Source organism: Pseudophryne corroboree, chromosome 12 (genome assembly GCF_028390025.1).
Source record: "Pseudophryne corroboree isolate aPseCor3 chromosome 12, aPseCor3.hap2, whole genome shotgun sequence".
Classification (NCBI taxonomy): Eukaryota; Metazoa; Chordata; class Amphibia; order Anura; family Myobatrachidae; genus Pseudophryne; species Pseudophryne corroboree.
The window spans coordinates 54,455,960-54,483,705 of NC_086455.1; the positions used below are offsets into that span (position 1 = coordinate 54,455,960).

Below are 27,746 nucleotides of genomic sequence, written 5' to 3' on the forward strand. Positions count from 1 at the left end.
TGCCGGAACTTCTGTGGCGTACATTGGACTGACTGTTTGGTCTCTGGGTCGAAACTGTAGATCCAGGATTAATCACCACTGATGATCACCCAGACAGAAGTTGAGTGTCTGCCATCAAACCTGGCCAGCATGTTGCGGCACCAAGTCACCTGAGCCGCCTCCTGCCCTCGAGTCAGCTGACGGGGCACCACGCATACAGAAAACTTGCTCCGGTCAAGCTTTTTGTTAAGTATCAAACAGATGGATCACAATGAGATTCCCATCTTCTCTACCTGGGACATGGTCATCCTGGTGTCCTCCTTAACTATTGCCCGCACGGCAGCAATGCTATCCTCTATGATGGGGTCATATTACTCCTAGTCTTCCAGGGAGGGTATCCCATGCCGAAATTCTGCAAAACACTCAGTGATTCAGGGAGGAACTTCCTCTCCACAAGCAGCTTGCAGTCAGTCAACACTCTCCTGCTGTCGCAGACCACTCTTCTAGTCATAGAAAATTATGGTTCTCCACTGGTCTCTGAGCTCCATAACGTGTTTGTGAAGGAAGTGAACATGCAGATTTCAGTGTGCAGCGCTGCTTACAGTATATATGGTTCTGTGCCTTGACACTTCACAAGAACTTCAGTCAGAGGTTATAGTTCACAACCAGAGTCAGATTGTGTCTACGCTATGTATTGCAGATCAAAAAAACGTATTGCACACCCCTCGTATGCTAACAATATCCAAGATCTTATGGACTTTTCTTCCTTAGGTAGAAAAAAAAAACAAAAACAAAAACTGATCCCAGTAGAGATTACTTAGTCGTGTGTCTGTGAGAGAAACCCTATACACCAAAATGCTCAGTGGATGTTTGAAAGCCATCTTGCCTGCTTCTTCAGAAGCATTCAAGTGAGAGATGGAGCGCTGTGGAGGATACATACCCTGTGGGGTGTCCTAACTGGAAATCTAAATGGGCATCTCTTAGCATTACATTTAATAAAGAACATAAAAAAAAAAAATTAAAAAAAAACTTGTTGTGTACCTTATTACTTTTTATAAAGAGCAAGAAAAAGTGGCCATACTTCTCACATAGACAAAGACATTTGTTTTCAACGATTTATGAAACAGTGTTTGAGACTAACAAACATATCAATTAGAGGGGGCATAGGTCATGTACATACAAGTGATTATGGGGGTGCGGAAACTTTAATTAGTGGATGGATCTAAGGGAGAGCGCGAGATCTACTGAAGAAACTTAAAGTGCAATTGTTTAGTTGCTGATTTTGCCAGAAACACATTTAGTTTTTAATTTTATAAATATAAATAGGATTTTAAATACCTACAAGTAAATCCTTTTCTCGTAGTCCATAAGGGATATTGTGGACACATTAGTACGATGGGTATAGACGGGGTCCACAGGATCCAGTGCACTTTAAATTTCTTCCAATGGGTGTGCTGGCTCCTCCCCTCTATGCCCCCTCCCACAGGCAGTTATAGGTAAAACAGTGCCCGAAGGAGATATGACATACTTGAGAGAAGTAACAAAGAGAAGTGTGGTGAGATTTATACACAAGCACACCATAACATAACAGGGTCAGCAACAGCTGAACAGGTAACACCTAACAGAGAACGAGCAGAAAGTCAACGCACAGAGGCGGGTGACCAATATTCCTTATGGATACGAGAAAAGGATTTACCGGTAGGTATTTAAAATCCAATGGTGATGTCCCAACGTGCAGAGACATCTGCAGCACCGCCTGCCCAAACTGGGTATCCTCTTCGGCCAGGGTATCAAACGTGTAGAACTTCACAAAAGGTGTTCTTCCCGAACCAGGTAGCGGCTCGGCACAGTTGTAAGGCCGAGACTCCACGGGCAGCCGCCCAGGAAGAGCCCACCAATCTAGTAGAGTGGGCCTTTAGAGACTTAGGAACAGGTAAGGCTGCAGACACATAGGCCTGTTGGATAGTAAGTCGAATGCAACAAGCAATGGACTGCTTTGAAGCAGGGAAACCCTTCTTCTGCGCATCATAGTGCACAAATAAGGAATCTGTCCTTCTGATCCAAGCTGTACGCTTGACATAGATCTTCAAGGCACGCACAGCATCCAATGCCTCCGGAGGGGCAGAAGCGTCAGAACAGGACAGAGCCATAATAGGTTGATTCAGATGAAACAACCTTCGACAGGAACGGCTGTCTAGTCTGGAGCTCCGCTCTGTCCTCATAAAAGAGCAAATATAGACTTTTATACGATAAGGCCCCCAATTCTGAGACACGTCTAGCAGAAGCCAGGGCCAGTAACATCACAGTCTTCCATGTGAGGTACACGCATTCTACAGTCACTTGTACTTGAGGTAAAGCCCAAGGAGCCGTAGGCGGCACAAAGAGGTTGGATGTGAAGCACCCCTTGCATGAAGGTCTGAACTTCAGGCAGTATAGCCTAGATGGAAAGAGATGAAAATTGAACCTTAATGGATCCAAGACGTAATCTTCCCAAGTGAAAATCGGCAGATGGATGTGTGCGTTCCTCTCACCAGGAGACGTATCTCCGCGAGATATTATGATAGTGTTTTGACGTCACAGGTTTTCTTGCTTGCACCATAGTGGCAGTGATTTTTTTGGAAAGTACTTTGTGAGCTAGGATGTTCCGCTCAACTTCCATGCCGTCAAACGAAGCTGCCGTAAGTCCGGGTAGACGAACGGTCCTTGTTGAAGATCTCTTCTGAGTGGTAGAGGCCAAGGGTCTTTGACGGACATGTCCAGAAGATCCGCGTACCACGCTCTCCGGGGCAAGCAGAATCGCTTTTACTCCTTGATGCCGGATCCTCTTGAGCACCTTTGGGATCAACGGAATAGGAGGAAATATGGAGACCAGCTGGTAAAGTCAAGGAGACGTCAGTGCATTCACTGCGCACACCTGAGGGTCTCTGGTTCGAGAGCAATAGGAGCGAAGTTTCTTGTTGAGGCGAGATGCCATCATGTCGATCTGGGGGCAACCCCACCGGTCGATGATCTGTTGAAACACTTGAGGATGTAGGCCCTACTCCCCTGGGAGGAGATCGTGGAGACTCAGGAAGTCCGCCTCCCAGTTGTCCACTCCTGGAATGAAGATTGTGGACAGTGCTAGTGCATATCTTTCTGCCCAGAGGAGTATTCTTGATACTTCTCGCATGCAGGCTCTGCTTTTTGTCCCTCCTTGTCAATTGATGTACGTGGCGTTGTCCGACTGTACCTGGATTGCTTGATCCAGGAGCAGAAGGGAGGCCAGAATCAGGGCATTGTAGATCGTCCGAAGTTCCAGGATGTTGATCAGAAGTAGGGCCTCTTGAGCATACCACCTGCCCTGGAACTGCACCCCTTGGGTGACAGACCCCCCATCCTCTCAGACTCGCATCCGTTGTGAGGAGAATCCAATCCTGAATTCCGAAGCGTCGACCTTCCTGGAGATTGGAAGACTGCAGCCGCCACAGGAGTGAAATCTTGGCCCGGGGTGACAGTTGAATCATCCGGTGCATCTGAAGATGGGAACCGGACCACTTGTTTAGGAAGTCCAATTGAGAGGGTCTGGCATGGAACCGTCCATACTGGATGGCCTCGTACAAGGCTACCATCTTTCCCAACAATCTTATGCAAAGATGAATGGAAACTTGAGTAGGTCGGAGAACCATGCAATCCATTTCCTGGAGAGTTCTCACTTTGTCCTCTGGGAACACTTTCTGCGCTACAGTATCCAGTAGCATTCCCAGAAACAGGAGCTGCTGAGATGGCTCCAGGTGGGACTTCTGTAGATTGAGGATCCACCCGTGGTGTGAAAGAAGGTGTATAGTGCGATCTATATGGAGCAGTAGGAGTTCCCTGGAACTCACTTTTATCAGGAGATTGTCAAGGTAAGGGACCACGGGGTGTGGTATAAAAGATAGTGTCTAGTTAGACAGTCAATAGATAGACACCATATGTTAGACGGACATTAGTTCGACAGGGTCAAAAGGTCGACATGAAAAAAGGTAGACAGGGTCAAAAGGTCGACACCATGTTTTTTTGCATTTTTGTGGTGTGTGGGGATAGTTTTGTCATCTGGGACCCCAAATTGTAGAAATGCCTGTGCTTGCCACAAGATTTATAACCAACTCTATGCCAACATGAATAGAGAAGGTATGAAATAGTCCAAAAACATGTTAAATTTAAAAAAAAAATGTGTCTATCTTTTTTTAAGTCGACCTTTTGTCCCTGTCAACCTAATGTCTGTCTAACATATGGTGTCTATGTTAGACAGACATTCGGTTGTAACTAGACACTGTCTATCAACCGGATACCGGGACCACGTTGACCCCCTGGACCCTGGGCTGGAACATCATTTCCACCATGCGTGAACACCCTTGGAGCTGTAGATAGGCCAAAGCGTAACGCCTGGAACTGTCAGCAGGGCGAACCTCAGATAGGCCTGATGAGGAAGCCAAATTGGGATATGGAGGTAGGCGTCCTTGATATCTAGGGACACTAGGAATTCCTGACGTTCCAAGCCTGCTGTCCCTGCTCTCAAAGATTCCATCTTGAATTTGAAAACCTTTAGGTAAGGATTCAAGGACTTCAGATTCAGAATTGGCATCAAAGACCAGTCTGGTTTTAGCACAACGAACAGACTGGAGTAGTAACCTTGTCTTTGCTGTTGCAGTGGTACTGGAACAATAACTTGAGACTGGACCAACTTTGTGATGGCCTGGAGTAGCGTAACACGCATATTTTCCAAAGCTGGTAAGCTTGATTTGAAAAATCGTTTGGGGAGGGGCACCGTCAAACTCCAGCTTGTAACCCTGAGAAATAAGGTCCCTTACCCAGGCGTCCTAGCAGGAACTTTCCCAGATGTGGCTGAAGTGTTGTAACCAGGGTCCCACTTCGAGATCCTCCCGGGGTGGGCGGGCACCGTCATGCTGAGGTCTTTGCGGAAGCTGAACTGGTGCTCTGTTCTCGAGATCCGGCAACGGCTGGTTTCTTAGGTTTACCCCTGGTGCCGCTAGCTGCATATGATGCACCTCTGGCCCTAGATCGAAATCTAGTGGACCGAAAGGACCGAGTAGACGGTCCCGGGTAGGTACGCCTAGCAGGCGGAGCTCCAGAGGGAAGAAACGCTGATTTCCCAGCATTAGCTTTGGAAATCCATGCGTCCAATTCGCCTCTTTAGAGCCATTCACCTGTAAAAGGGAAGAGATTCTACATTGCGTTTGGAGTCAGCGTCAGCAATCCACTGATGCAACCATATGGCTCAGCGTGCAGACACAGCCATAGCAGTGGTTCTAGCATTAATATTGCCAATCACTTTTAGGGCGTCAGAGGACTCTTGCCATGTCCTGAATGTGTTTTAGGAAAGTCACTGTAGTAACTAGGGTCATGTCACCTGAGAGACCCTCCTGAATTTTAGTAGGCTAGGAGTGAATTGCATGTGTCATCCAGCAACCTGCAATGACCGGTCTTTGAGATACACCTGTAGCAATGTAGATAGATTTCAGTGTGGCCTCAATTTTCCTATCCCCCGGGTCCTTTACCGTAAAGGAGCCCGGAGCCAGGAGGCGAGAGACTGAGACGTTTACAGCCAGGAGATTCTTCCCAGAACTTTCTATCCTCAGGGGCAAAGGGGAATGTATGCAAAAACCGTTTTGACACCTGATATTTCTTACCTGGATTCTTCCATGCTAGCTTAAATAAATCATCTAATTCTTTAGAATCAGGAAATGTGACAGTCAGTTTGTCTCGAGGGAGGAAAACGACTGCTGTTTTGCAGCGACCTCTAGGGGGAGCTTTAGCACAACCCTTATAGCTAAAATGAGGGGTTTAATACCCTGTGTAGAAGTGGAATCCCCACCTATAGGATCCACACCGTCCCCATCATCCTGTATATCATCAGAATCTGAAAGAAGTGCAGGTACAGCATGTTTTTGCACACCTGTATTGGGGGGGGGAGGAGGGAGGGATGATGAGGATCATCAGCCCTGGCAGCTAGATCTGTTACTGCTTTTTGCAGTTTTGCGGACATTTGCAGTGAGCCGAGATGCCATATCAGACATCATAGATTTGATAGCCGGACGAGAGAGTATACTGGCGCCGGCTGAATTTCAAATAATGAACGGATGCAAATTTATCAATAAAGAATTATTCATGCATTTATTAAAATTAGACTAAAAATGATTACAACAAATCTAATTGTCAAAAAGGGTAATAAAATAGATAAGGGATTGAGAGTCTCTCAAATGAACATGTGTCCACTTCTATCTCCACTTAGGCAATATGCACTTGTTTTCTGGCTAGGACTCAGTCCTCCAAAGTGTCCTCAGTAAATTTTGGATATGGATATTACCATGGTCTCAGGAAGAAGTCCCCTTGGTTCTCAATTGCAGATCGAGGTCCAATGGCAGCAGGGGAGTGTCCAGAGATTCCAAATAGGCAGCACTAGTGAGGATCCTATGGGAGTTTGTAAGTCCAATAATTGCCAGATGATTGAGAATGGCAGGTGCAATGCCCGTGATCAGGAGGAGAAGTTTTGATAGCCCCCAGCCAGGTGGGCTCCTGACTCAACCCCACAATGGCTCAGCATTTTGTGAGGACTGACTACACTGCTCATATGATAAGGAACCAGATGAAAGAGGGGAGAATCTGATATTACATACGCTGCATAACTTGTGTTTTAACATTATGAAGTACACACAATACACATACAACACAGACTGATTTACAATGCAAGCCTGCCCTATTGCATGTGAGAGGAGAAGCAGAGGAAGAGAGGACACCAGCACACCCAACGCTGTAGAGCCCCAGTGAGGCTGTCAGCGTTTTTACATAACAGTGAAAACTGCTTATACAATGAACTCCCTCAGAGGAATAATATCTGTGCACAAATAGCAGCTCTCCCCCTAATCAACACCCTGTACCAGTGATCCAGCGTGTGACAGTCTGGAGAAGCTGTGAGGTTGCTGCTGCTTATGCAGAGGAAGGCACCAAAATACTGCTGAGACCCGCTCTGATGTACCTCCACTCCCCATAATGGCACCGGAGCTACAGATATACATTTATACTGGCCATGTCTCCTAACCATGCTGTAGCCTCACATAAATGATTAGTACAGCCATTGCTAGCCAGTCTCACGCAGGGGCTATAGTGGGTCACCCCCAGGAGGGACCCGTATGCCCCACCTGCGCTTCTGCTGCACCAGGAACCAGGGCCTCCGGTTTGCACTCCCCACTGACGATCACCTTCAGGCACTGTTATGGGTGTGCAGAGTGCTGCGGTTGCGACAGCCAAGGCGCAGTGCCCTGCTGAACAAACAACCCCTCAGGACGGTGGTCATGCAGCAGGGAAGCGGCTCTGCACCTCGCAAGGCCGGTGACCACCCACACCCCCTCCCCCCACCCACCCCCAACTCCCAGAGCGCAGGTATGCTGTTGCCCCAAAAAAACAAAAGTTTTAAACTAAACTAAAGAAAACTCTGGAGCTAGCAGAATGTGCATCCTCTCCTGAGGGCACTTTTTTCTAAACTGCCTGTGGGAGGGGGCATAGAAGGGAGGAGCCAGCACACCCAGTGGAAGAAATTTAAAGTGCACTGGCTCCTGTGAACCCGATCTATACCCCATCGTACTAATGTGTCCCCAATATCCCTTATGGATGCTAGAGAAATATATATATTTTTTTATATATAAAGAATTTTTTAGGTGAATTAAACCATATACAAATATGATGGAAACCAAATAAGCCATCATTGAACCTCACCAAAAATAGATAAGTGGCACTGACATTACTAGTTTCTCACAACAGTGTACACTGTATGGTTTCCTTTTTGTTTGGTCATACTGTGAATCTGTATGAAAGCTGTGAAAATGAAGACCAACAAGAACTCTAAGAAAATGAAATTAAAAGTTAAAGACATGCACAAGGATCAGTGGAGGCTACAAATAATATCCAAGTGCTTGCACATCCCAGTGAGCAGTGTTAGATCAATTGTGAGGAAAAAGGAAGCTGCATCATATCACCCAGGCACTGCCAAGACGAGGCCGCCCCTCAGGGAAGACTCAGAGGCTGTCACTTTGATGGAGCTACAGAGCTCAGTGGTTGAAGCTGAAGTGACTGCAGTAGTCAAACGTATATCAAGTGCTCTGCATACGACTGGCCTGTATGGGAGGGTGGCTACAAAGAAGCAAAAACTTAAGGGAAGTCACAGCAAAGCCCATCTGGAGTTTGCCATCAAATATCAGAAGTGACCCAGCTAAAATGTTGGATAAGGTTTTGTGGACAAAGAAGATAAAAATTGAGCTTTTTGGCATGGATTCAAAATGCTATACGTGGCACAAAGCAAACATTGGTCATTCATCAGCATACACCATCCCAACAGTGCAGGACGGGGCTGTATCATGTTGCGGGGAGGCTTTTCCGCAGTGGGGACTAGGCATCTTGTTATAATTGAAGGACCAATGTTTGGTGCAAAACACATAATTCAAGACAACCTGCATCAGTCTGCTAGAGAACTGAAGCTTGGGAGAAAGTTCATCTTTCAGCATGACAATGATCCCAAGGCCATGGTTGAACAAAAACAAACAAACAAGGAGTGAATATTCTACAGTGGGCATGTCAAGGTCCAGCTTTCAATCCAATTGACTTCTTTGGCTTTATTAGAAAATTGCAGTCCAAAATGTAATTCAACCAAATAGAACTACAGAGTGCATATCTGCAAGGAATAATGGGCAAGAACTACTCTCAGGGCTACATTTACTAAGATGGGAATTCTATTTAATGTGGGATGTTGCCCATAGCAACCAGATTCTACTTCTCATTTATCTAGCACATTTTAGAAGATAATACCTGGACTCTGATTGGTTGCTATGGGCAACATCCCATCTTAGTAAATGAGCCCCTCACTGTGCAAACGTTGATTCAGCACAGGATATTCCTCTTCTGATCTAGATTGGAATAGGTTTCAAAACTGGTTCACAATAAAACAAACTCTGGAACAATCCGTGTCATTTGTAATTTAGACAAATCTTTTGAGCTTCTAGTGGCTGAATACTTATGCAAGCCAGTGTATGAGAGTCTTTTGCTCACCTTCTCTTTTCTGTCCTCTTGTACAGGATGCAGACATCCTTGGTGTTTTGCTCTTTGGATTATTTCCCTTTGGCCTGGATTTTGTGACAGTCTTAGAACCATGTGTTCTCTGACCTCTTCCCTTGAATAAAGGCAGCATAAGTGAAAAAAAAATGCTTGCATAATTAACACATATGAACAAATATCTGTAGACGGCAACAGACTGAAGAACAAAGATAATTAACATTATACTCATGTAACAAAGGGAATAATATTGCAGACAGGTGGAGTGAGTTTAGACAAAGGAAGTAATGCTCCTATACCTCTCGGATGCACCACACTCACTTCCCCAATATTGTTTAGACTGAGCCAACAGTGCAATGTGTTGCATTTTCTCTTCGCTGAACTCCCCACTGTCCTATTGCTCTAAAACGATCTCCAATTGAACAGACAAACATATTTACCACTTATACATATGTGTATTGTCAATCAGTACTCACAAGTGCATTGCTCAGAGGGTCTGCTGCTATTCTTAGGACGTTAACGTTCAGACGATCAACTGATATACGTTCTCCACACCAGTAGTTGAGCGCAGGTTTGATGTGGCGGCTAGAGTCTGTAGAGACACCTGTAATAAACAGTGGATATATAAAAACAGGCATCCAGGTGTCAGATACAGAGCAACCTGGTGATTACACCAACATACACTGGTGCAGACCTGATTATTTTGGTAGTCTTTTTTTTTTTTTTAAAGCTAGATTCAGTAGAATAATCTTAACCAATTTTAGATTTTTATTTAGTTTTTGTATGGAGCCATGGAGCCAACTGCAAGTACTAGCCCTGGATTAGCCATTGCAAAAATAAAACCTTTGGGCCCCTCTGTAGATAAAAATCTCTATATCTCTCTCATACACACAGATATACAAACATAATATATACATACATACATACATACATACATACATACTACAGGTTGCGTAACCCTAATCCAAAATGCTTGGGACCGGAAGTATTTTGGATATCGGATTTTTCCGTATTTTGGAATAATTGCATACCATAATGCGCTATCATGACAATAAGCACAGAATGCATTTATGTTTCATATACACCTTATACACACAGCCTGAGGGTCATTTAATACAATATTTTTAATAACTTTGTGTATTAAACAAAGTTTGTGTACATTGAGCCATCAGAAAACAAAGGTTTCACTGTCTCACTCTCACTCAAAAAATTCCGTATTTCGGAATATTTGGATATGGGATACTCAACCTGTATATACATACACGTATAATTTGTGAGGGTACTGCATAAACAAAGTGCTGCTAGTGATTTTTATGATGGAATGTGCCCTGCCCATAAAATTACAAAAATAGGCTCCGCACAGTAGTTAAAAAAACTTTAGAAGTGAAGGGGTTAAAAAATAAGATTTTACTTACCGATAAATCTATTTCTCGTAGTCCGTAGTGGATGCTGGGGACTCCGTCAGGACCATGGGGATATAGCGGCTCCGCAGGAGACAGGGCACAATAATAAAAGCTTTAGGATCAGGTGGTGTGCACTGGCTCCTCCCCCTATGACCCTCCTCCAAGCCTCAGTTAGGATACTGTGCCCGGACGAGCGTGCATAATAAGGAAGGATATTGAATCCCGGGTAAGACTCATACCAGCCACACCAATCACACCGTACAACCTGTGATCTGAACCCAGTTAACAGTATGATAACAACGAAGGAGCCTCTGAAAAGATGGCTCACAACAAGAATAACCCGATTTTTGTAACAATAACTATGTACAAGTATTGCAGACAATCCGCACTTGGGATGGGCGCCCAGCATCCACTACGGACTACGAGAAATAGATTTATCGGTAAGTAAAATCTTATTTTCTCTGACGTCCTAGTGGATGCTGGGGACTCCGTCAGGACCATGGGGATTATACCAAAGCTCCCAAACGGGCGGGAGAGTGCGGATGACCCTGCAGCACCGAATGAGAGAACTCCATGTCCTCCTCAGCCAGGGTATCAAATTTGTAGAATTTAGCAAACGTGTTTTCCCCTGACCAAGTAACTGCTCGGCAAAGTTGTAAAGCCGAGACCCCTCGAGCAGTCGCCCAAGATGAGCCCCCTTCCTTTTGGAATGGGCTTTTACCGATTTTGGCTGTGGCAGGCCTGCCACAGAATGTGTAAACTGAATTGTATTACAAATCCAGCGAGCAATCGTCTGCTTAGAAGCAGGAGCACCCATCTTGTTGGGTGCATACAGGCTAAACAGTGAGTCAGATTTTCTGACTCCAGCCTTCCTGGAAACATATTTTTCAGGGCCCTGACAACGTCAAGTAACTTGGAGTCCTCCAAGTCCCTAGTACCCGCAGGTACCACAATAGGTTGGTTCATGTGAAAAACAGAAAACACCTTAAGGAGAAATTGAGGACGAGTCCTCAATTCTGCCCTGTCAGAATGAAAAATTAAGTAAGGGCTTTATATATGATAAAGCCGCCAATTCTGACACACGCCTGGCTGAAGCCAGGGCTAATAGCATCGTCACCTTCCATGTGAGATATTTTAAGTCCACAGTGGTGAGTGGTTCAAACCAATGTGACTTTAGGAAACTTAAAACAACATTGAGATCCCAAGGTGCCACTGGGGCACAAAAGGAGGCTGTATATGCAGTACCCCTTTTACAAACATCTGAACGTCAGGCACTAAAGCCAGTTCTTTCTGGAAGAAATTCGACAGGGCCGAAATTTGAACCTTAATGGACCCTAATTTTAGGCCCATAGACAGTCCTGTTTTCAGGAAATGTAGGAAACGACCCAGTTGGAATTCCTCTGTAGGGGCCTTCTTGGCCTCACACCACGCAACATATCTTCGCCAAATGCGGTGAAAATGTTTTGCGGTTACATCCTTCCCGTCTTCGACCAGGGTAGGGATGACTTCATCTGGAATGCCCTTTCAGGATCCGGCGTTCAACCGCCATGCCGTCAAACGCGGCCGCGGTAAGTCTTGGAACAGACAAGGCCCCTGCTGGAGCAGGTCCTTTCTTAAAGGTAGAGGCCACGGGTCTTCCGTGAACATCTCTTGAAGTTTCGGGTACCAAGTCCTTCTTGGCCAATCCGGAACCACGAGTATCATTCTTACTCATCTCCCTCTTATGATTCTCAGTACTTTTTGTATGAGAGGCATAGGAGGGAACACATACTCTGACTGGTACATCCACAGTGTTACCAGAGCGTCCACCGCTATTGCCTGAGGGTCCCTTGACCTGGCGCAATATCTAGTTTTTTGTTCAGGCGGGACGCCATCATGTCCACCTTTGGTTTTTCACAACGGTTTACAATCATGTGGAAGACTTCCCGATGAAGTCCCCACTCTCCCGGGTGGAGGTCATGCCTGCTGAGGAAGTCTGCTTCCCAGTTTTCCACTCCCGGAATGAACACTGCTGAGAGTGTTATCACATGATTTTTCGCCCAGCGAAGAATCCTTGCAGTTTCTGCCATTTCCCTCCTGCTTCTTGTGCCGCCCTGTCTGTTTACGTGGGCGACTGCCGTGATGTTGTCCCACTGGATCAATACCGGCTGACCTTGAAGCAGAGGTCTTGCTAAGCTTAGAGCATTGTAAATTGCCCTTAGCTCCAGTATATTTATGTGGAGAGAAGTCTCCAGACTCGATCACACTCTCTGGAAATTTTTTCCTTGTGTGACTGCTCCCCAGCCACTCAGGCTGGCATCCGTGGTCACCAGGACCCAGTCCTGAATGCCGAATCTGCGGCCCTTTCATAGATGAGCACTCTGCAGCCACCGCAGAAGAAACACCCTTGTCCTTGGAGACAGGGTTATCCGCTGATGCATCTGAAGATGCGATCCGGACCATTTTTCCAGCAGATCCCACGTAAAGGTTCTTGCGTGAAATCTACCGAATGGGATCGCTTTGTAAGAAACCACCATTTTTCACAGGATCCTTGTGCAATGATGCACTGATACTTTTCCTGGTTTTAGGAGGTTCCTGACTAGCTCGGATAACTCCCTGGCTTTCTTCTCCGGGAGAAAACATCCTTTTCTGGACTGTGTCCAGAATCATCCCTAGGAACAGTAGACGTGTCGTCGGAAAAAACTGCGATTTTGGAATATTTAGAATCCACTCGTGCTGTCGTAGAACTACTTAAGATAGTGCTACTCCGACCTCCAACTGTTCTCTGGACCTTGCCCTTATCAGGAAAGCGTCCATATTTCTTTTAAGAAGAATCATCATTTCGGCCATTACCTTGGTAAAGACCCGGGGTGCCGTGGACAATCCAAACGGCAGCGTCTGAACTGATAGTGACAGTTCTGTACCACGAACCTGAGGTACCCTTGGTGAGAAGGGCAAATTTGGACATGTAGGTAAGCGTCCCTGATATCCAGTGACACCATATCGTCCCCTTCTTCCTGGTTCGCTATCACTGCTCTGAGTGACTCCATCTTGATTTGAACGCTTGTATGTAAGTGTTCAAATATTTCAGATCTCACCTAGCCGTCTGGCTTCAGTACCACAATATAGTGTGGAATAATACCCCTTCCCTTGTTGTAGAAGGGGTACTTTGATTATCACTTGCTGGGAATACAGCCTGTGAATTGTTCCCAATACTGCCTCCCTGTCGGAGGGAGACGTTGGTAAAGCAGACTTCAGGAACTTGTGAGGGGGAGACGTCTCGAATTTCCAATGTACACCTGGGATACTACGTGTAGGATCCAGGAGTCCACTTGTGAGTGAGCCCACTGCGTGCTGAAACTCTTGAGATGACCCCCTACCGCACCTGAGTCCGCTTGTACGGCCCCAGCGTCATGCTGCGGACTTGGCAGAAGCTGTGGAGGGCTTCTGTTCCTGGGAATGGGCTGCCTGCTGCAGTCTTCTTCCCTTTCCTCTACCCCTGGGCAGATATGACTGGCCCTTTTGCCCGCCTGCCCTTATGGGGACGAAAGGACTGAGACTGAAAAGACTGTGTCCTTTTCTGCTGAGATGTGACTTGGGGTAACAAAAGGTGGATTTTTCAGCTGTTGCCATGGCCACCAGGTCCGATGGACCGCCCCTTTATACGGCAATACTTCCATGTGCCGTCTGGAATCTGCATCACCTGACCACTGTCGTCTGGCAGATATGGACATCACATTTACTCTTGATGCCAGAATGCAAATATCCCTCTGCGCATCTCGCATATATAGAAATGCATCCTTAAAATGCTCTATAGTCAATAAAATCTTGTCCCTGTCAAGGGTATCAATATTTTCAGTCAGGAAATCCGACCAAGCCCCCTCAGCGCTGCACATCCAGGCTGAGGCGATTGCTGGTCGTAGTATAACACCAGTATATGTGTATATACTTTTAGGATATTTTTCAGCTTCCTATCAGCTGGCTCCTTGAGGGCTGCCGTATCTGGAGACGGTAACGCCACTTGTTTTTATAAGCGTGTGAGCGCCTTATTCACCCTAAGGTGTGTTTCCCAACTCGCCCTAACTTCTGGCGGGAAAGGGTATACCGCCAATAATTTTCTACCGGAGGAAACCCACGTATCATCACACACTTCATTTAATTTATCTGATTCAGGAAAAACTACAAGTAGTTTATTCACACCCTACATAATACCCTTATTTGTGGTACTTGTAGTATCAGAAATATGTAACACCTCCTTCATTGCCCTTAACATGAAACGTGTGGCCCTAAAGGAAAATACGTTTGTTTCTTCACCGTCGACACTGGAGTCAGTGTCCGTGTCTGTGTCTGTGTCGACCGACTGAGGTAAATGGGCGTTTTTACAAGCCCCTGACGGTGTCTGAGACGCCTGGACAGGTACTAATTTGTTTGCCGGCCGTCTCATGTCGTCAACCGACCTTGCAGCGTGTTGACATTATCACGTAATTCCTAAATAAGCCATCCATTCCAGTGTCGACTCCCTAGAGAGTGACATCACCAATACAGGCAATTTGCTCCGCCTCCTCACCAACATCGTCCTCCTACATGTCGACACACACGTACCGACACACAGCACACACACAGGGAATGCTCTGACAGAGGACAGGACCCCACTAGCCCTTTGGGGAGACAGAGGGAGAGTTTGCCAGCACACACCAAAAACGCTATAATTATACAGGGACAACCCCTTATACAAGTGTTTTCCCTTATAGCATTTTTATATATGTAATCATATCGCCAAATAAGTGCCCCCCCTCTCTGTTTTAACCCTGTTTCTGTAGTGCAGTGCAGGGGAGAGCCTGGGAGCCTTCCTCACAGCAGAGCTGAGCAGGAAAATGGCGCCGTGTGCTGAGGAGAATAGGCCCCGCCCCCTTTTCGGCGGGCACTTCTCCCGGAGTTTGTGAGATCTGGCAGGGGTTAAATACATCCATATAGCCTCAAGGGCTATATGTGATGTATTTTAGCCATAAAAAAGGTATTATACATTGCTGCCCAGGGCGCCCCCCCCCAGCGCCCTGCACCCTCAGTGACAGTTGGTGACTGTTGGTGAAGTGTGCTGACAACAATGGCGCACAGCTGCAGTGCTGTGCGCTACCTTATGAAGACTGAAAGTCTTCTGCCGCCTGTTTCTGGACCTCTTCAACTTCGGCATCTGTAAGGGGGGTCGGCGGCACGGCTCCGGGACGAACCCCAGGGTGAGACCTGTGTTCCGACTCCCTCTGGAGCTAATGGTGTCCAGTAGCCTAAGAAGCAAATCCATCCTGCACGCAGGTGAGTTTTCTTCTCTCCCCTAAGTCCCTCGTAGCAGTGAGCCTGTTGCCAGCAGGACTCACTGAAAATAAAAAACCTAACTTAAACTTTTATTCTAAGCAGCTCAGGAGAGCCACCTAGATTGCACCCTTCTCGTCGGGCACAAAAATCTAACTGAGGCTTGGAGGAGGGTCATAGGGGGAGGAGCCAGTGCACACCACCTGATCCTAAAGCTTTTATTATTGTGCCCTGTCTCCTGCGGAGCCGCTATATCCCCATGGTCCTGACGGAGTCCCCAGCATCCACTAGGACGTCAGAGAAATAAGATTTTACTTACCGATAAATCTATTTCTCGTAGTCCGTAGTGGATGCTGGGACTCCGTAAGGACCATGGGGAATAGCGGCTCCGCAGGAGACAGGGCACAAAATAAAAGCTTGAGATATCAGGTGGTGTGCACTGGCTCCTCCCCCTATGACCCTCCTCCAAGCCAGTTAGGATACTGTGCCCGGACGAGCGTACATAATAAGGAAGGATATTGAATCCCGGGTAAGACTCATACCAGCCACACCAATCACACCGTACAACTCGTGATCTGAACCCAGTTAACAGTATGATAAATTTAAAGGAGCCTCTGAAAAGATGGCTCAACAATAATAACCCGAATTTTTTGTAACAATAACTATATACAAGTATTGCAGACAATCCGCACTAGGGATGGGCGCCCAGCATCCACTACGGACTACGAGAAATAGATTTATCGGTAAGTAAAATCTTATTTTCTCTAACGTCCTAAGTGGATGCTGGGACTCCGTAAGGACCATGGGGATTATACCAAAGCTCCCAAACGGGCGGGAGAGTGCGGATGACTCTGCAGCACCGAATGAGAGAACTCCAGGTCCTCCTCAGCCAGGGTATCAAATTTGTAGAATTTAGCAAACGTGTTTGCCCCTGACCAAGTAGCTGCTCGGCAAAGTTGTAAAGCCGAGACCCCTCGGGCAGCCGCCCAAGATGAGCCCACTTTCCTTGTGGAATGGGCTTTTACTGATTTTGGCTGTGGCAATCCTGCCACGGAATGTGCAAGCTGAATTGTACTACAAATCCAACGAGCAATCGTCTGCTTTGAAGCAGGAGCACCCAGCTTGTTGGGTGCATACAGGATAAACAGCGAGTCAGTTTTCCTGACTCCAGCCGTCCTGGAAACATATATTTTCAAGGCCCTGACAACGTCCAGCAACTTAGAGTCCTCTAAGTCCCTAGTAGCCGCAGGTACCACAATAGGTTGGTTCATGTGAAATGCAGAAACCACCTTAGGTAGAAATTGAGGACGAGTCCTCACTTTTGCCCTGTCAGAATGAAAATTTAGGTAAGGGCTTTTACATGATAAAGCCGCCAATTCTGACACACGCCTAGCTGAAGCCAAGGCCAACAGCATCGACACCTTCCACGTGAGATATTTTAAATCTACCGTAGACAATGGTTCAAACCAGTGTGATTTTAGAAATCTCAACACAACATTGAGATCCCAAGGTGCCACTGGAGGCACAAAAGGAGTCTGTATGTGCAGCACCCCTTTCACAAATGTCTGAACTTCAGGTACTGAAGCCAGTTCTTTCTGGAAGAATATCGACAGGGCCGAAATTTGAACCTTAATGGACCCTAATTTTAGGCCCATAGACAGTCCTGTTTGCAGGAAATGCAAGAAACGACCCAGTTGAAATTCCTGTGTAGGGGCCTTCTTGGCCTCACACCACGCAACATATTTACGCCAAATGCGGTGATAATGTTTTGCGGTTACTTCCTTTCTGGCTTTTACCAGAGTAGGGATGACTTCTTCTGGAATGCCCTTGTCCTTCAGGATCCGGCGTTCAACCGCCATGCCGTCAAACGCAGTCGCGGTAAGTCTTGGAACAGACAAGGCCCCTGCAGTAGCAGGTCCTGTCTTAGAGGTAGAGGCCACGGTTCGTCCGTGAGCATCTCTTGAAGTTCCGGGTACCAAGACCTTCTTGGCCAATCCGGAACCACGAGTATAGTTCTTACTCCTCTCCTTCTTATGATTCTCAATACTTTCGGTATGAGGGGCAGAGGAGGGAATACATACACTGACTGGTACACCCACGGCGTTACCAGAGCGTCCACTGCTATTGCCTGAGGGTCCCTTGACCTGGCGCAATATCTGTCCAGTTTTTTGTTTAGACGTGACGCCATCATGTCCACCTTTGGTCTTTCCCAACGGTTTACAATTTGGTGGAAGACTTCTGGGTGAAGTCCCCACTCTCCCGGGTGAAGGTCGTGTCTGCTGAGGAAGTCTGCTTCCCAGTTGTCCACTCCCGGAATGAACACTGCTGACAGTGCTATCACATGATTTTCCGCCCAGCGAAGAATCCTTGCAGTTTCTGCCATTGCCCTCCTGCTTCTCGTGCCGCCCTGTCTGTTTATGTGGGCGACTGACGTAATGTTGTCCGACTGGATCAACACCGCCTGACCCTGAAGCAGAGGTTTTGCTTGAATTAAGGCATTGTAAATGGCCCTTTGTTCTAGAATGTTTATATGAAGAGATGTTTCCATGCTTGACCACAAGCCCTGGAAATTCCTTCCCTGTGTGACTGCTCCCCAGCCTCTCAGGCTGGCATCCGTGGTTACCAGGATCCAATCCTGAATGCCAAATCTGCGGCCCTCTAGTAGATGAGCCCTCTGAAGCCACCACAGGAGAGACACCCTTGTCCTTGGCGACAGGGTTATCCGTTGATGCATCTGAAGATGCGATCCGGACCATTTTCCCAGTAGATCCCACTGAAAAGTTCTTGCATGGAATCTTCCGAATGGAATCGCTTCGTAAGAAGCCACCATTTTTCCCAGGACCCTTGTGCACTGATGCACTGAGACCTGTCCTGGTTTTAGGAGGTTCCTGACTAGCTCGGATAACTCCCTGGCCTTCTCCTCCGGGAGAAACACCTTCTTCTGGACTGTGTCCAGAATCATTCCTAAGAACAGTAGACGTGTCGTTGGAATCAGCTGCGATTTTGGAATATTTAGAATCCATCCGTGCTGACTTAGCACTACCTGAGATAGTGCCACTCCGACTTCTAACTGTTCCTTGGTTCTTGCCCTTATCAGGAGATCGTCCAAGTAAGGGATAATTAAGATGCCTTTTCTTCGTAGAAGAATCATCATTTCGGCCATTACCTTGGTAAAGACCCGAGGCGCCGTGGACAATCCAAACGGCAGCGTCTGAAACTGATAATGACAGTTTTGTACTACAAACCTGAGGTACCCTTGGTGAGAAGGATATATTGGGACGTGGAGATAAGCATCCTTGATGTCCAGCGACACCATATAGTCCCCCTCTTCCAGGTTCGCTATCACCGCTCTGAGTGACTCCATCTTGAATTTGAACCTTTTTATGTAAGTGTTCAAAGATTTTAGATTTAATATTGGTCTCACCGAGCCGTCCGGCTTCGGTACCACAAATAGTGTGGAATAATACCCCTTCCCCTGTTGTAAGAGGGGTACCTTGATTATCACCTGCTGGGAGTACAGCTTGTGAATGGCTTCCAGAACTGCCTCCCTGTCGGAGGGAGACTTTGGTAAAGCAGACTTCAGGAACCGATGAGGAGGAAACGCCTCGAATTCCAGTTTGTACCCCTGTGATACTACCTGTAGAATCCAGGGATCCACTTGCGAGTGAGCCCACTGCGCGTTGAAATTCTTGAGACGGGCCCCCACAGTGTCTGAGTCTGCTTGTAAAGCCCCAGCGTCATGCTGAAGACTTGGCAGAAGCAGGGGAGGGCTTCTGCTCCTGGGAAGCGGCTGCATGGTGCTGCCTTTTTCCTCTTCCTCTGCCCTTGGGCAGAAAAGAGTGACCTTTTGCTCGCTTGTACTTATGGGAACGAAAGGACTGAGTTTGAAAAGACTGTCTTTTTCTGTTGATGTGAAGTAACCTGGGGTAAAAAGGTGGATTTTCCAGCCGTTGCCGTGGCCACCAGGTCTGTTAGACCAGCCCCAAATAACTCCTCCCCCTTATACGGCAATACTTCCATGTGCCGTTTGGAATCTGCGTCCCCTGACCACTGTCTGGTCCATAATGCTCTTCTGGCAGAGATGGACATTGCGCTTACTCTTGATGCCAGGGTACAAATATCCCTCTGCGCATCACGCATATATAGCAATGCATCCTTTAAATGTTCTATAGTTAACAGAATATTGTCCCTATCCAGGGTATCAATATTCTCAGTCAGGGAATCCGCCCATGCGACTCCAGCACTGCACATCCAGGCTGATGCGATTGCTGGTCGCAGTATAACACCAGTATGTGTGTATATACTTTTCAGGATATTTTCCAGCCTCCTATCAGCTGGTTCTTTGAGGGTGGCCGTATCAGGGGACGGTAACGCTACTTGTTTAGATAAACGTGTGAGCGCCTTATCTACCCTAGGGGGTGTTTCCCACCGTGCCCTAACCTCTGGCGGGAAAGGGTATAGTGCTAATAACTTATTAGAAATTAGCTGTTTTTTATCGGGGGAAACCCACGCTTTATCACACACCTCATTTATTTCCTCAGACTCAGGAAAAACTATTGGCAGTTTTTTCACACCCCACATAATACCCGCCTTTGAGGTATTTGTAGTGTCAGAAAGGTTCAATGCCTCTTTCATTGCCGTGATCATGTAACGTGTGGCCCTACTGGACATTACGTTTGTCGCGTCACCGTCGACACTAGATTCAGTATCTGTATCTGGATCCGTGTCGACCCACTGAGGTAGCGGCCGTTTTAGGGCCCCTGAGGGTGTCTGAGACGCCTGAACAGGCACTAATTGATTTGCCGGCTTTCTCATGTCGTCAACAGTTTTTTGTAAATTGCTGACATTATCACTTAATTGCTTAAACACAATCATCCAGTCAGGTGTCGACTCCCTAGGGGGTGACATCACTAACACAGGCAACTGCTCCGCCTCCACCTCATTTTCCTCCTCATACATGTCGACACACGCGTACCGACACACAGCACACACACCGGGAATGCTCTGATAGAGGACAGGACCCTACTTAGCCCTTTGGAGAGACAGAGGGAGAGTCTGCCAGCACACACCCAGCGCTATATATATATATATATATATATATATATATACACAGGGATAACCTTATATAAGTGTTAATCCCTTATAGCTGCTGTTAATCTAGTTATTTGCTGCCAAAATGCCCCCCCCTTCTCTTTTTTACCCTGAATCAGATGCAGTACTGCAGGGGAGAATCAGGGAGCCGTCCTTCCAGCGGAGCTGTGAGGGAATAATGGCGCCAGTGTGCTGAGGAGATAGGCCCCGCCCCTTCACGACGTCCTTAACTCCCGCTTTTTTGTGTAAAATGGCAGGGGAAAAAATACATCCATATAGCCCTGGAGCTATATGTGATGTATTCCTTTTGCCAGCTAAGGTATATGTGTGTTATATTGCGTCTCAGGGCGCTCCCCCCCAGCGCCCTGCACCCTCAGTGACCGGAGTGTGAAGTGTGCTGAGAGCAATGGTGCACAGCTGCGGTGCTGTGCGCTACCTTAGTCTTGAAGACAGGATGTCTTCTGCCGCCGCTTTCACCGGACCTTCGTCTCTTCTGGCTCTGTAAGGGGGACGGCGGCGCGGCTCCGGTGACCCATCCAGGCTGAACCTGTGATCGTCCCTCTGGAGCCAACGTCCAGTAGCCTAAGAAGCCCAATCCACTCTGCACTCAGGTGAGTTCGCTTCTTCTCCCCTTAGTCCCACGATGCAGTGAGCCTGTTGCCAGCAGGACTCACTGAAAATAAAAAAAAACCTAACTAAACTTTTATTCTAAGCAGCTCTGGAGAGCTACCTAGTTTGCACCCTTCTCGGCCGGGCACAAACATCTAACTGGCTTGGAGGAGGGTCATAGGGGGAGGAGCCAGTGCACACCACCTGATATCTCAAGCTTTTATTTTGTGCCCTGTCTCCTGCGGAGCCGCTATTCCCCATGGTCCTTACGGAGTCCCAGCATCCACTTAGGACGTTAGAGAAATAGTATTTTAATACCTACGGGTAAATCCTTTTCTCGTAGTCCATAAGGGATATTGGGGGAAACTAGTACGATGGGGTATAGACGGGGTCCAAAGGAGCCAGTGCACTTTACATTTTCTTCACTGGGTGTGCTGGCTCCTCCCCTCTATGCCCCCTCCCACAGGCAGTTATAGGTAAAAAACGTGCCTGAAGGAGAAAGGACATATATGAGAGAAGGAAATACGATAACAGAAAGGGTGGTGAGATTTACACACCAGCTCACCACTAACATACAACAACGGCTGGTAACAACAGCAACAGCTGAACAGGTAACTATAGAACATGAACCTGCAGAAAAGTCCACGCACTGAGGCGGGCGCCCATTGGGGGTCATTCCGAGTTGATCGCTCGCTAGCAACTTTTTGCAGCGCTGCGATTAGGGAAGCCAATCCCGGTTCATTTTTTTCAATCCCGGGAACTGGGATTGAAAAAATAAGATTTTACTCACCGGTAAATCTATTTCTCGTAGTCCGTAGTGGATGCTGGGACTCCGTAAGGACCATGGGGATTAGCGGCTCCGCAGGAGACTGGGCACAACTAAAGAAAGCTTTAGGACTACCTGGTGTGCACTGGCTCCTCCCACTAAGACCCTCCTCCAGACCTCAGTTAGGATACTGTGCCCGGAAGAGCTGACCCAATAAGGAAGGATTTTGAATCCCGGGTAAGACTCATACCAGCCACACCGTATAACTCGTGATACTATACCCAGTTAACAGCATAACAACTGAGCCTCTCTCAACAGATGGCTCAACAATAACCCTTTAGTTAGGCAATAACTATATACAAGTATTGCAGACAATCCGCACTTGGGATGGGCGCCCAGCATCCACTACGGACTACGAGAAATAGATTTACCGGTGAGTAAAATCTTATTTTCTCTAACGTCCTAAGTGGATGCTGGGACTCCGTAAGGACCATGGGGATTATACCAAAGCTCCCAAACGGGCGGGAGAGTGCGGATGACTCTGCAGCACCGAATGAGCAAACTCTAGGTCCTCCTCAACCAGGGTATCAAACTTGTAGACTCTTGCAAGAGTGTTGTAACCCGACCAAGTAACAGCTCGGCAAATTTGTAAAGCCGAGACCCCTCGGGCAGCCGCCCAAGAAGAGCCCACTTTCCTCGTGGAATGAGCTTTCACAGATTTAGGGTGCGGCATTCCAGCCGCAGAATGTGCAAGTTGAATCGTGCTACAGATCCAGCGAGCAATAGTCTGCTTAGAAGCAGGAGCACCCAGCTTGTTGGGTGCATACAGGATAAATAGCGAGTCAGTTTTCCTGACTCCAGCCGTCCTGGAAACATATACTTTTCAGGGCCCTGACTACGTCCAGAAAACTTGGAATCCTCCAAGTCCCAAGTAGCCGCAGGCACCACAATAGGTTGGTTCACATGAAAAACTGATACCACCTTAGGAAGGAATTGGGAACGAGTCCTCAATTCCGCCTTATCCATATAGAATACAGATAAGGGCATTTGTATGACAAAGCCGCCAATTCTGATACACGCCTGGCCGACGCCACGGCCCACAGCATGACCACTTTCCACGTGAGGTATTGTAGCTCCATGGATTTAAGTGGCTCAACTCAATGCGACTTCAGGAAATCCAACACTACGTTGAGATCCCACGGTGCCACTGGAGGCACAAACGGGGGTTGACTATGCAGCACTCCCTTAACAAAAATCTGAACTTCAGGCAGTGAAGCCAGTTCTATTTTTGGAAGAAAATCGATAGAGCCGAAATCTGGACCTTAATGGAACCCAATTTTAGGCCCATAGTCACCTCTGACTTGTAGGAAGTGCAGAAAACGACCTAGCTGAAATTTCTCCTTTGGGGCCATACTGGCCTCACAGCACGCAACATATTTCCGCCATATGCGGTGATAATGGTTTGCGTTCACTTCTTTCCTAGCTTTAAATAGCGTAGGGATAACTTCCTCCGGAATGCCCTTTTCCTTCAGGATCCGGCGTTCCACCGCCATGCCGTCAAACGCAGCCGCGGTACGTCTTGGAACAGACAGGCCCCCTGCTGCAGCAGGTCCTGTCTGAGCGGCAGAGGCCATGGGTCCTCTGAGATCATTTCTTGGAGTTCTGGGTACCAAGCTCTTCTTGGCCACCCGGAACAATGAGTATAGTTCTTACTCCTCTCCTTCTTATTATTCTCATTACCCTGGGTATGAGAGGCAGAGACGGGAACACATAAACCGACTGGTACACCCACGGTGTTACCAGAGCGTCCACAGCTATCGCCTGAGGGTCCCTTGACCTGGCGCAATATCTTTGTAGCTTTTTGTTGAGGCGGGACGCCATCCTGTCCACCTGTGGCCTTTCCCCACGGTGTACAATCATTTGGAAGACTTCTGGATGAAGTCCCCACTCTCTCGGGTGGAGGTCGTGTCTGCTGAGAAAGTCTGCTTCTCAGTTGTCCACTCCGGGAATGAACACTGCTGACAGTGCTAACACATGATTTTCCACCCATCGGAGAATCCTTGTGGCTTCTGCCATCGCCATCCTACTTCGTGCCGCCCTGTCGGTTTACATGAGCGACCGCCGTGATGTTGTCTGACTGGATCAGCACCGGCCGGTGTCGAAGCAGGGGTCTAGCCTGACTTAGGGCATTGTAAATGGCCCAAAGTTCCAGAACATTTATGTGTAGGGAAGTCTCCTGACTTTTCCATAGGCCTTGGAAGTTTCTTCCCTGTGTGACTGCCCCCCAGCCTTGAAGGCTGGCATCCGTGGTCACCAGGACCCAGTCCTGTATGCCGAATCTGCGGCCCCCTAGAAGATGTGCAGTCACCACCACAGCGACACCCTGGCCCTTGGAGACAGGGTTACCCGCCGATGCATCTGAGAATGCGACCCGGACCACTTGTCCAACAGATCCACTGGAAGATCCTTGCATGGGACTTGGCGAATGGAAATTCTTCGTAAGAAGCTACCATCTTTCCCAAGGTTCGCGTGCATAGATGCACCGATACCTGTATTTGTATTAGGAGGTCTCCGTCTAGAGACGCCAACTCCTTGGACTTCTCCTCCGGGAGAAACCCTTTTATCCTGTTCTGTGTCCAGAACCATACCCAGGAACAGTAGACGCGTCGTAGGAACCAGCTGTGACTTTGGAATATTCAGAATCCAGCTGTGCTGTTGTAGCACTTCCCGAGATAGTGCTACTCCGACGAACAACTGCTCTCTGGACCTCGCCTTTATAAGGAGATCGTCCAAGTACGGGATAAGTACTTCGGCCATTACCTTGGTAAATACCCTCGGTGCCGGGGACAGACCAACGGCAACGTCTGGAATTGGTAATGACAATCCTGTACCACAATTTTGAGGTACACCTGGTGACGAGGGTAAATAGGGACATGCAGGTAAGTATCCTTGATGTCTAGTGATACCCTGAAATTTTCCAGGCTTGCAATAATGGCCCTGAGCGATTCCATTTTGAACTTGAACCTTCGTATATAAGTGTTCAAGGATTTAAATTTAGGAATGGGTCTCACCGAACCGTCTGGTTTCGGTACCACAACATTTTGGAATAGTAACCCCGGCCTTGTTGAAAGAGGGGTACCTTGATTTCACCTGCTGGAAGTACAGCTTGTGAATTGCCGCCAGTACTACCTTTCTCCGAGGGCAGCAGGCAAGGCTGATGTGAGGCAACGGCGAGTCGTCTCGAACTCCAGCCTGTATCCCTGTGATACTACTTGCAGAACCTAGGGATCCACCTGTGGGCAAGCCCACTGATCCCTGCAGTTCCCGAGACGCGCCCCCACCGCACCTGTCTCCACCTGTGGAGCCCCAGCGTCATGCGGTGGACTCAGAAGAAGCGAGGGAAGATATTTGATCCTGGAACTGGCTGACTGGTGCAGCTTTTTCCTTCTTCCCTTGTCTCTGTGCAGAAAGGAAGCGCCTTTGACCCGCTTGCTTTTCTGAAGCCGAAAGGACTGTACCTGAAAATACGGTGCTTTCTTTAGGCTTTTGTGAGGAAACCTGAGGTAAAATTTTTTCTTCCCAGCTGTTGCTGTGGATACGAGGTCCCAGAGACCATCCCCAAACAATTCCTCACCCTTATAAGGCAGAATCTCCATGTGCCTTTTAAACGCAGCATCACCTGTCCACTGCCGGGTTTCTACTACCCTCCTGGCAGAATGGACATTGCATTAATTCTGGATGCCAGCCGGCAAATATCCCTCTGTGCATCCTTTATATATAAAAGACAACGTCTTAAATATGCTCAATGTTAGCAAATATTATTATCCCTGTCTTAGCGTATTAATATTATCTGACAGGGTGTCAGACCACGCTGCAGCAGCACTATTTATGCTGAGGCAATTGCAGGTTTCAGTATATAACCTGAGCGTGTAAATACAGACTTCAGGATCGCCTCCTGCTTTTTATCAGCAGGTTCCTTCAAGGTGGCCGTATCCTAAGACGGCAGTGCCACCTTTTGATAATTGTGTGAGCGCCTTATCCACCCTAAGGGATATCTCCCAACGTGACCTATCCTCTGGCGGGAAAGGGTACGCCATCAGTAACTTTTTAGAAATAACCAGTTTCTTATCGGGGGAAACCACGCTTCTTTACACACTTCATTTATTCATCTGATGGGGGAACAAAACAGTGGCTGTTTTTTCTCCCCAAAAATAAAACCCCTTTTATGTGGTACTTGGGTTTATGTCAGAAAATGCGTAACACATTTTTCATTGCCGAGATCATGTAACGGATGTTCCTAGTGGATTGTGTATATGTCTCAACCTCGTCGACACTGGAGTCAGACTCCGTGTCGACATCTGTGTCTGCCATCTGAGGTAACGGGCGTTGTTTTGAGCCCCTGATGGCCTTTGAGACGCCTGGGCAGACGCGGGCTGAGAAGCCGGCTGTCCCACAGCTGTTACGTCATCCAGCCTTTTATGTAAGGAGTTGACACTGTCGGTTAATACCTTCCACCTATCCATCCACTCTGGTGTCGGCCCCACAGGGGGCGACATCCCATTTATCGGCCTCTGCTCCGCCTCCACGTAACCTTCCTCATCCAACATGTCGACACAGCCGTACCGACACACCGCACACACACAGGGAATGCTCTGACTGAGGACAGGACCCCACAAAGTCCTTTGGGGAGACCGAGAGAGAGTATGCCAGCACACACCAGAGCGCTATATAATGCAGGGATTAACACTATAACTGAGTGATTTTTCCCCAAATAGCTGCTTGTATACATATATTGCGCCTAAATTTAGTGCCCCCCCTCTCTTTTTAACCCTTTGAGCCTGAAAACTACAGGGGAGAGCCTGGGGAGCTGTCTTCCAACTGCACTGTGAAGAGAAAATGGCGCCAGTATGCTGAGGGAGAAGCCCCGCCCCCTTTTCGGCGGACTTTCTCCCGCTTTTTCTGTGATACTGGCAGGGGTAATTTTACATCTATATAGCCTCTGGGACTATATATGATGTATATTTTGCCAGCCAAGGTGTTATTTATTGCCCTCAGGGCGCCCACCCCCAGCGCCCTGCACCCATCAGTGACCGAAGTGTGAGGTGTACATGAGGAGCAATGGCGCACAGCTGCAGTGCTGTGCGCTACCTTGGTAAAGACCGAAGTCTTCTGCCGCCGATTTTCCGGACCTTCTTCGTGCTTCTGGCTCTGTAAGGGGGACGGCGGCGCGGCTCCGGGAACGAACACCAAGGTCGGGTCCTGCGGTCGATCCCTCTGGAGCTAATGGTGTCCAGTAGCCTAAGAAGCCCAAACTACCACCTGTTAGGTAGGTTCGCTTCTTCTCCCCTTAGTCCCTCGCTGCAGTGAGTCTGTTGCCAGCAGATCTCACTGAAAATAAAAAACCTAAATATACTTTCTTTCTAGGTGCTCAGGAGAGCCCCCAGTGTGCATCCAGCTCAGCCAGGCACAGAAATCTAACTGAGGTCTGGAGGAGGGTCTTAGTGGGAGGAGCCAGTGCACACCAGGTAGTC

General features: G+C 47.7%; 1 protein-coding gene across 6 annotated transcripts in view; it reads right to left on the reverse strand.

Annotated features, from left to right (window-relative positions):
* LOC134980629 (mis18-binding protein 1-like) overlaps positions 1–27,746 on the reverse strand; it is a 142,888-nt gene that overhangs the window by 58,495 nt on the left and 56,647 nt on the right. For all 6 annotated transcript variants that reach the window (XM_063947531.1, XM_063947530.1, XM_063947527.1 and 3 more), the window contains 2 exons: positions 9,537–9,664; positions 9,058–9,178 (listed from right to left, as the gene is read on the reverse strand). In XM_063947531.1, coding sequence (XP_063803601.1) covers positions 9,058–9,178; positions 9,537–9,664 — 249 coding nt within the window. The remainder of the gene's footprint in view (positions 1–9,057; positions 9,179–9,536; positions 9,665–27,746) is intronic.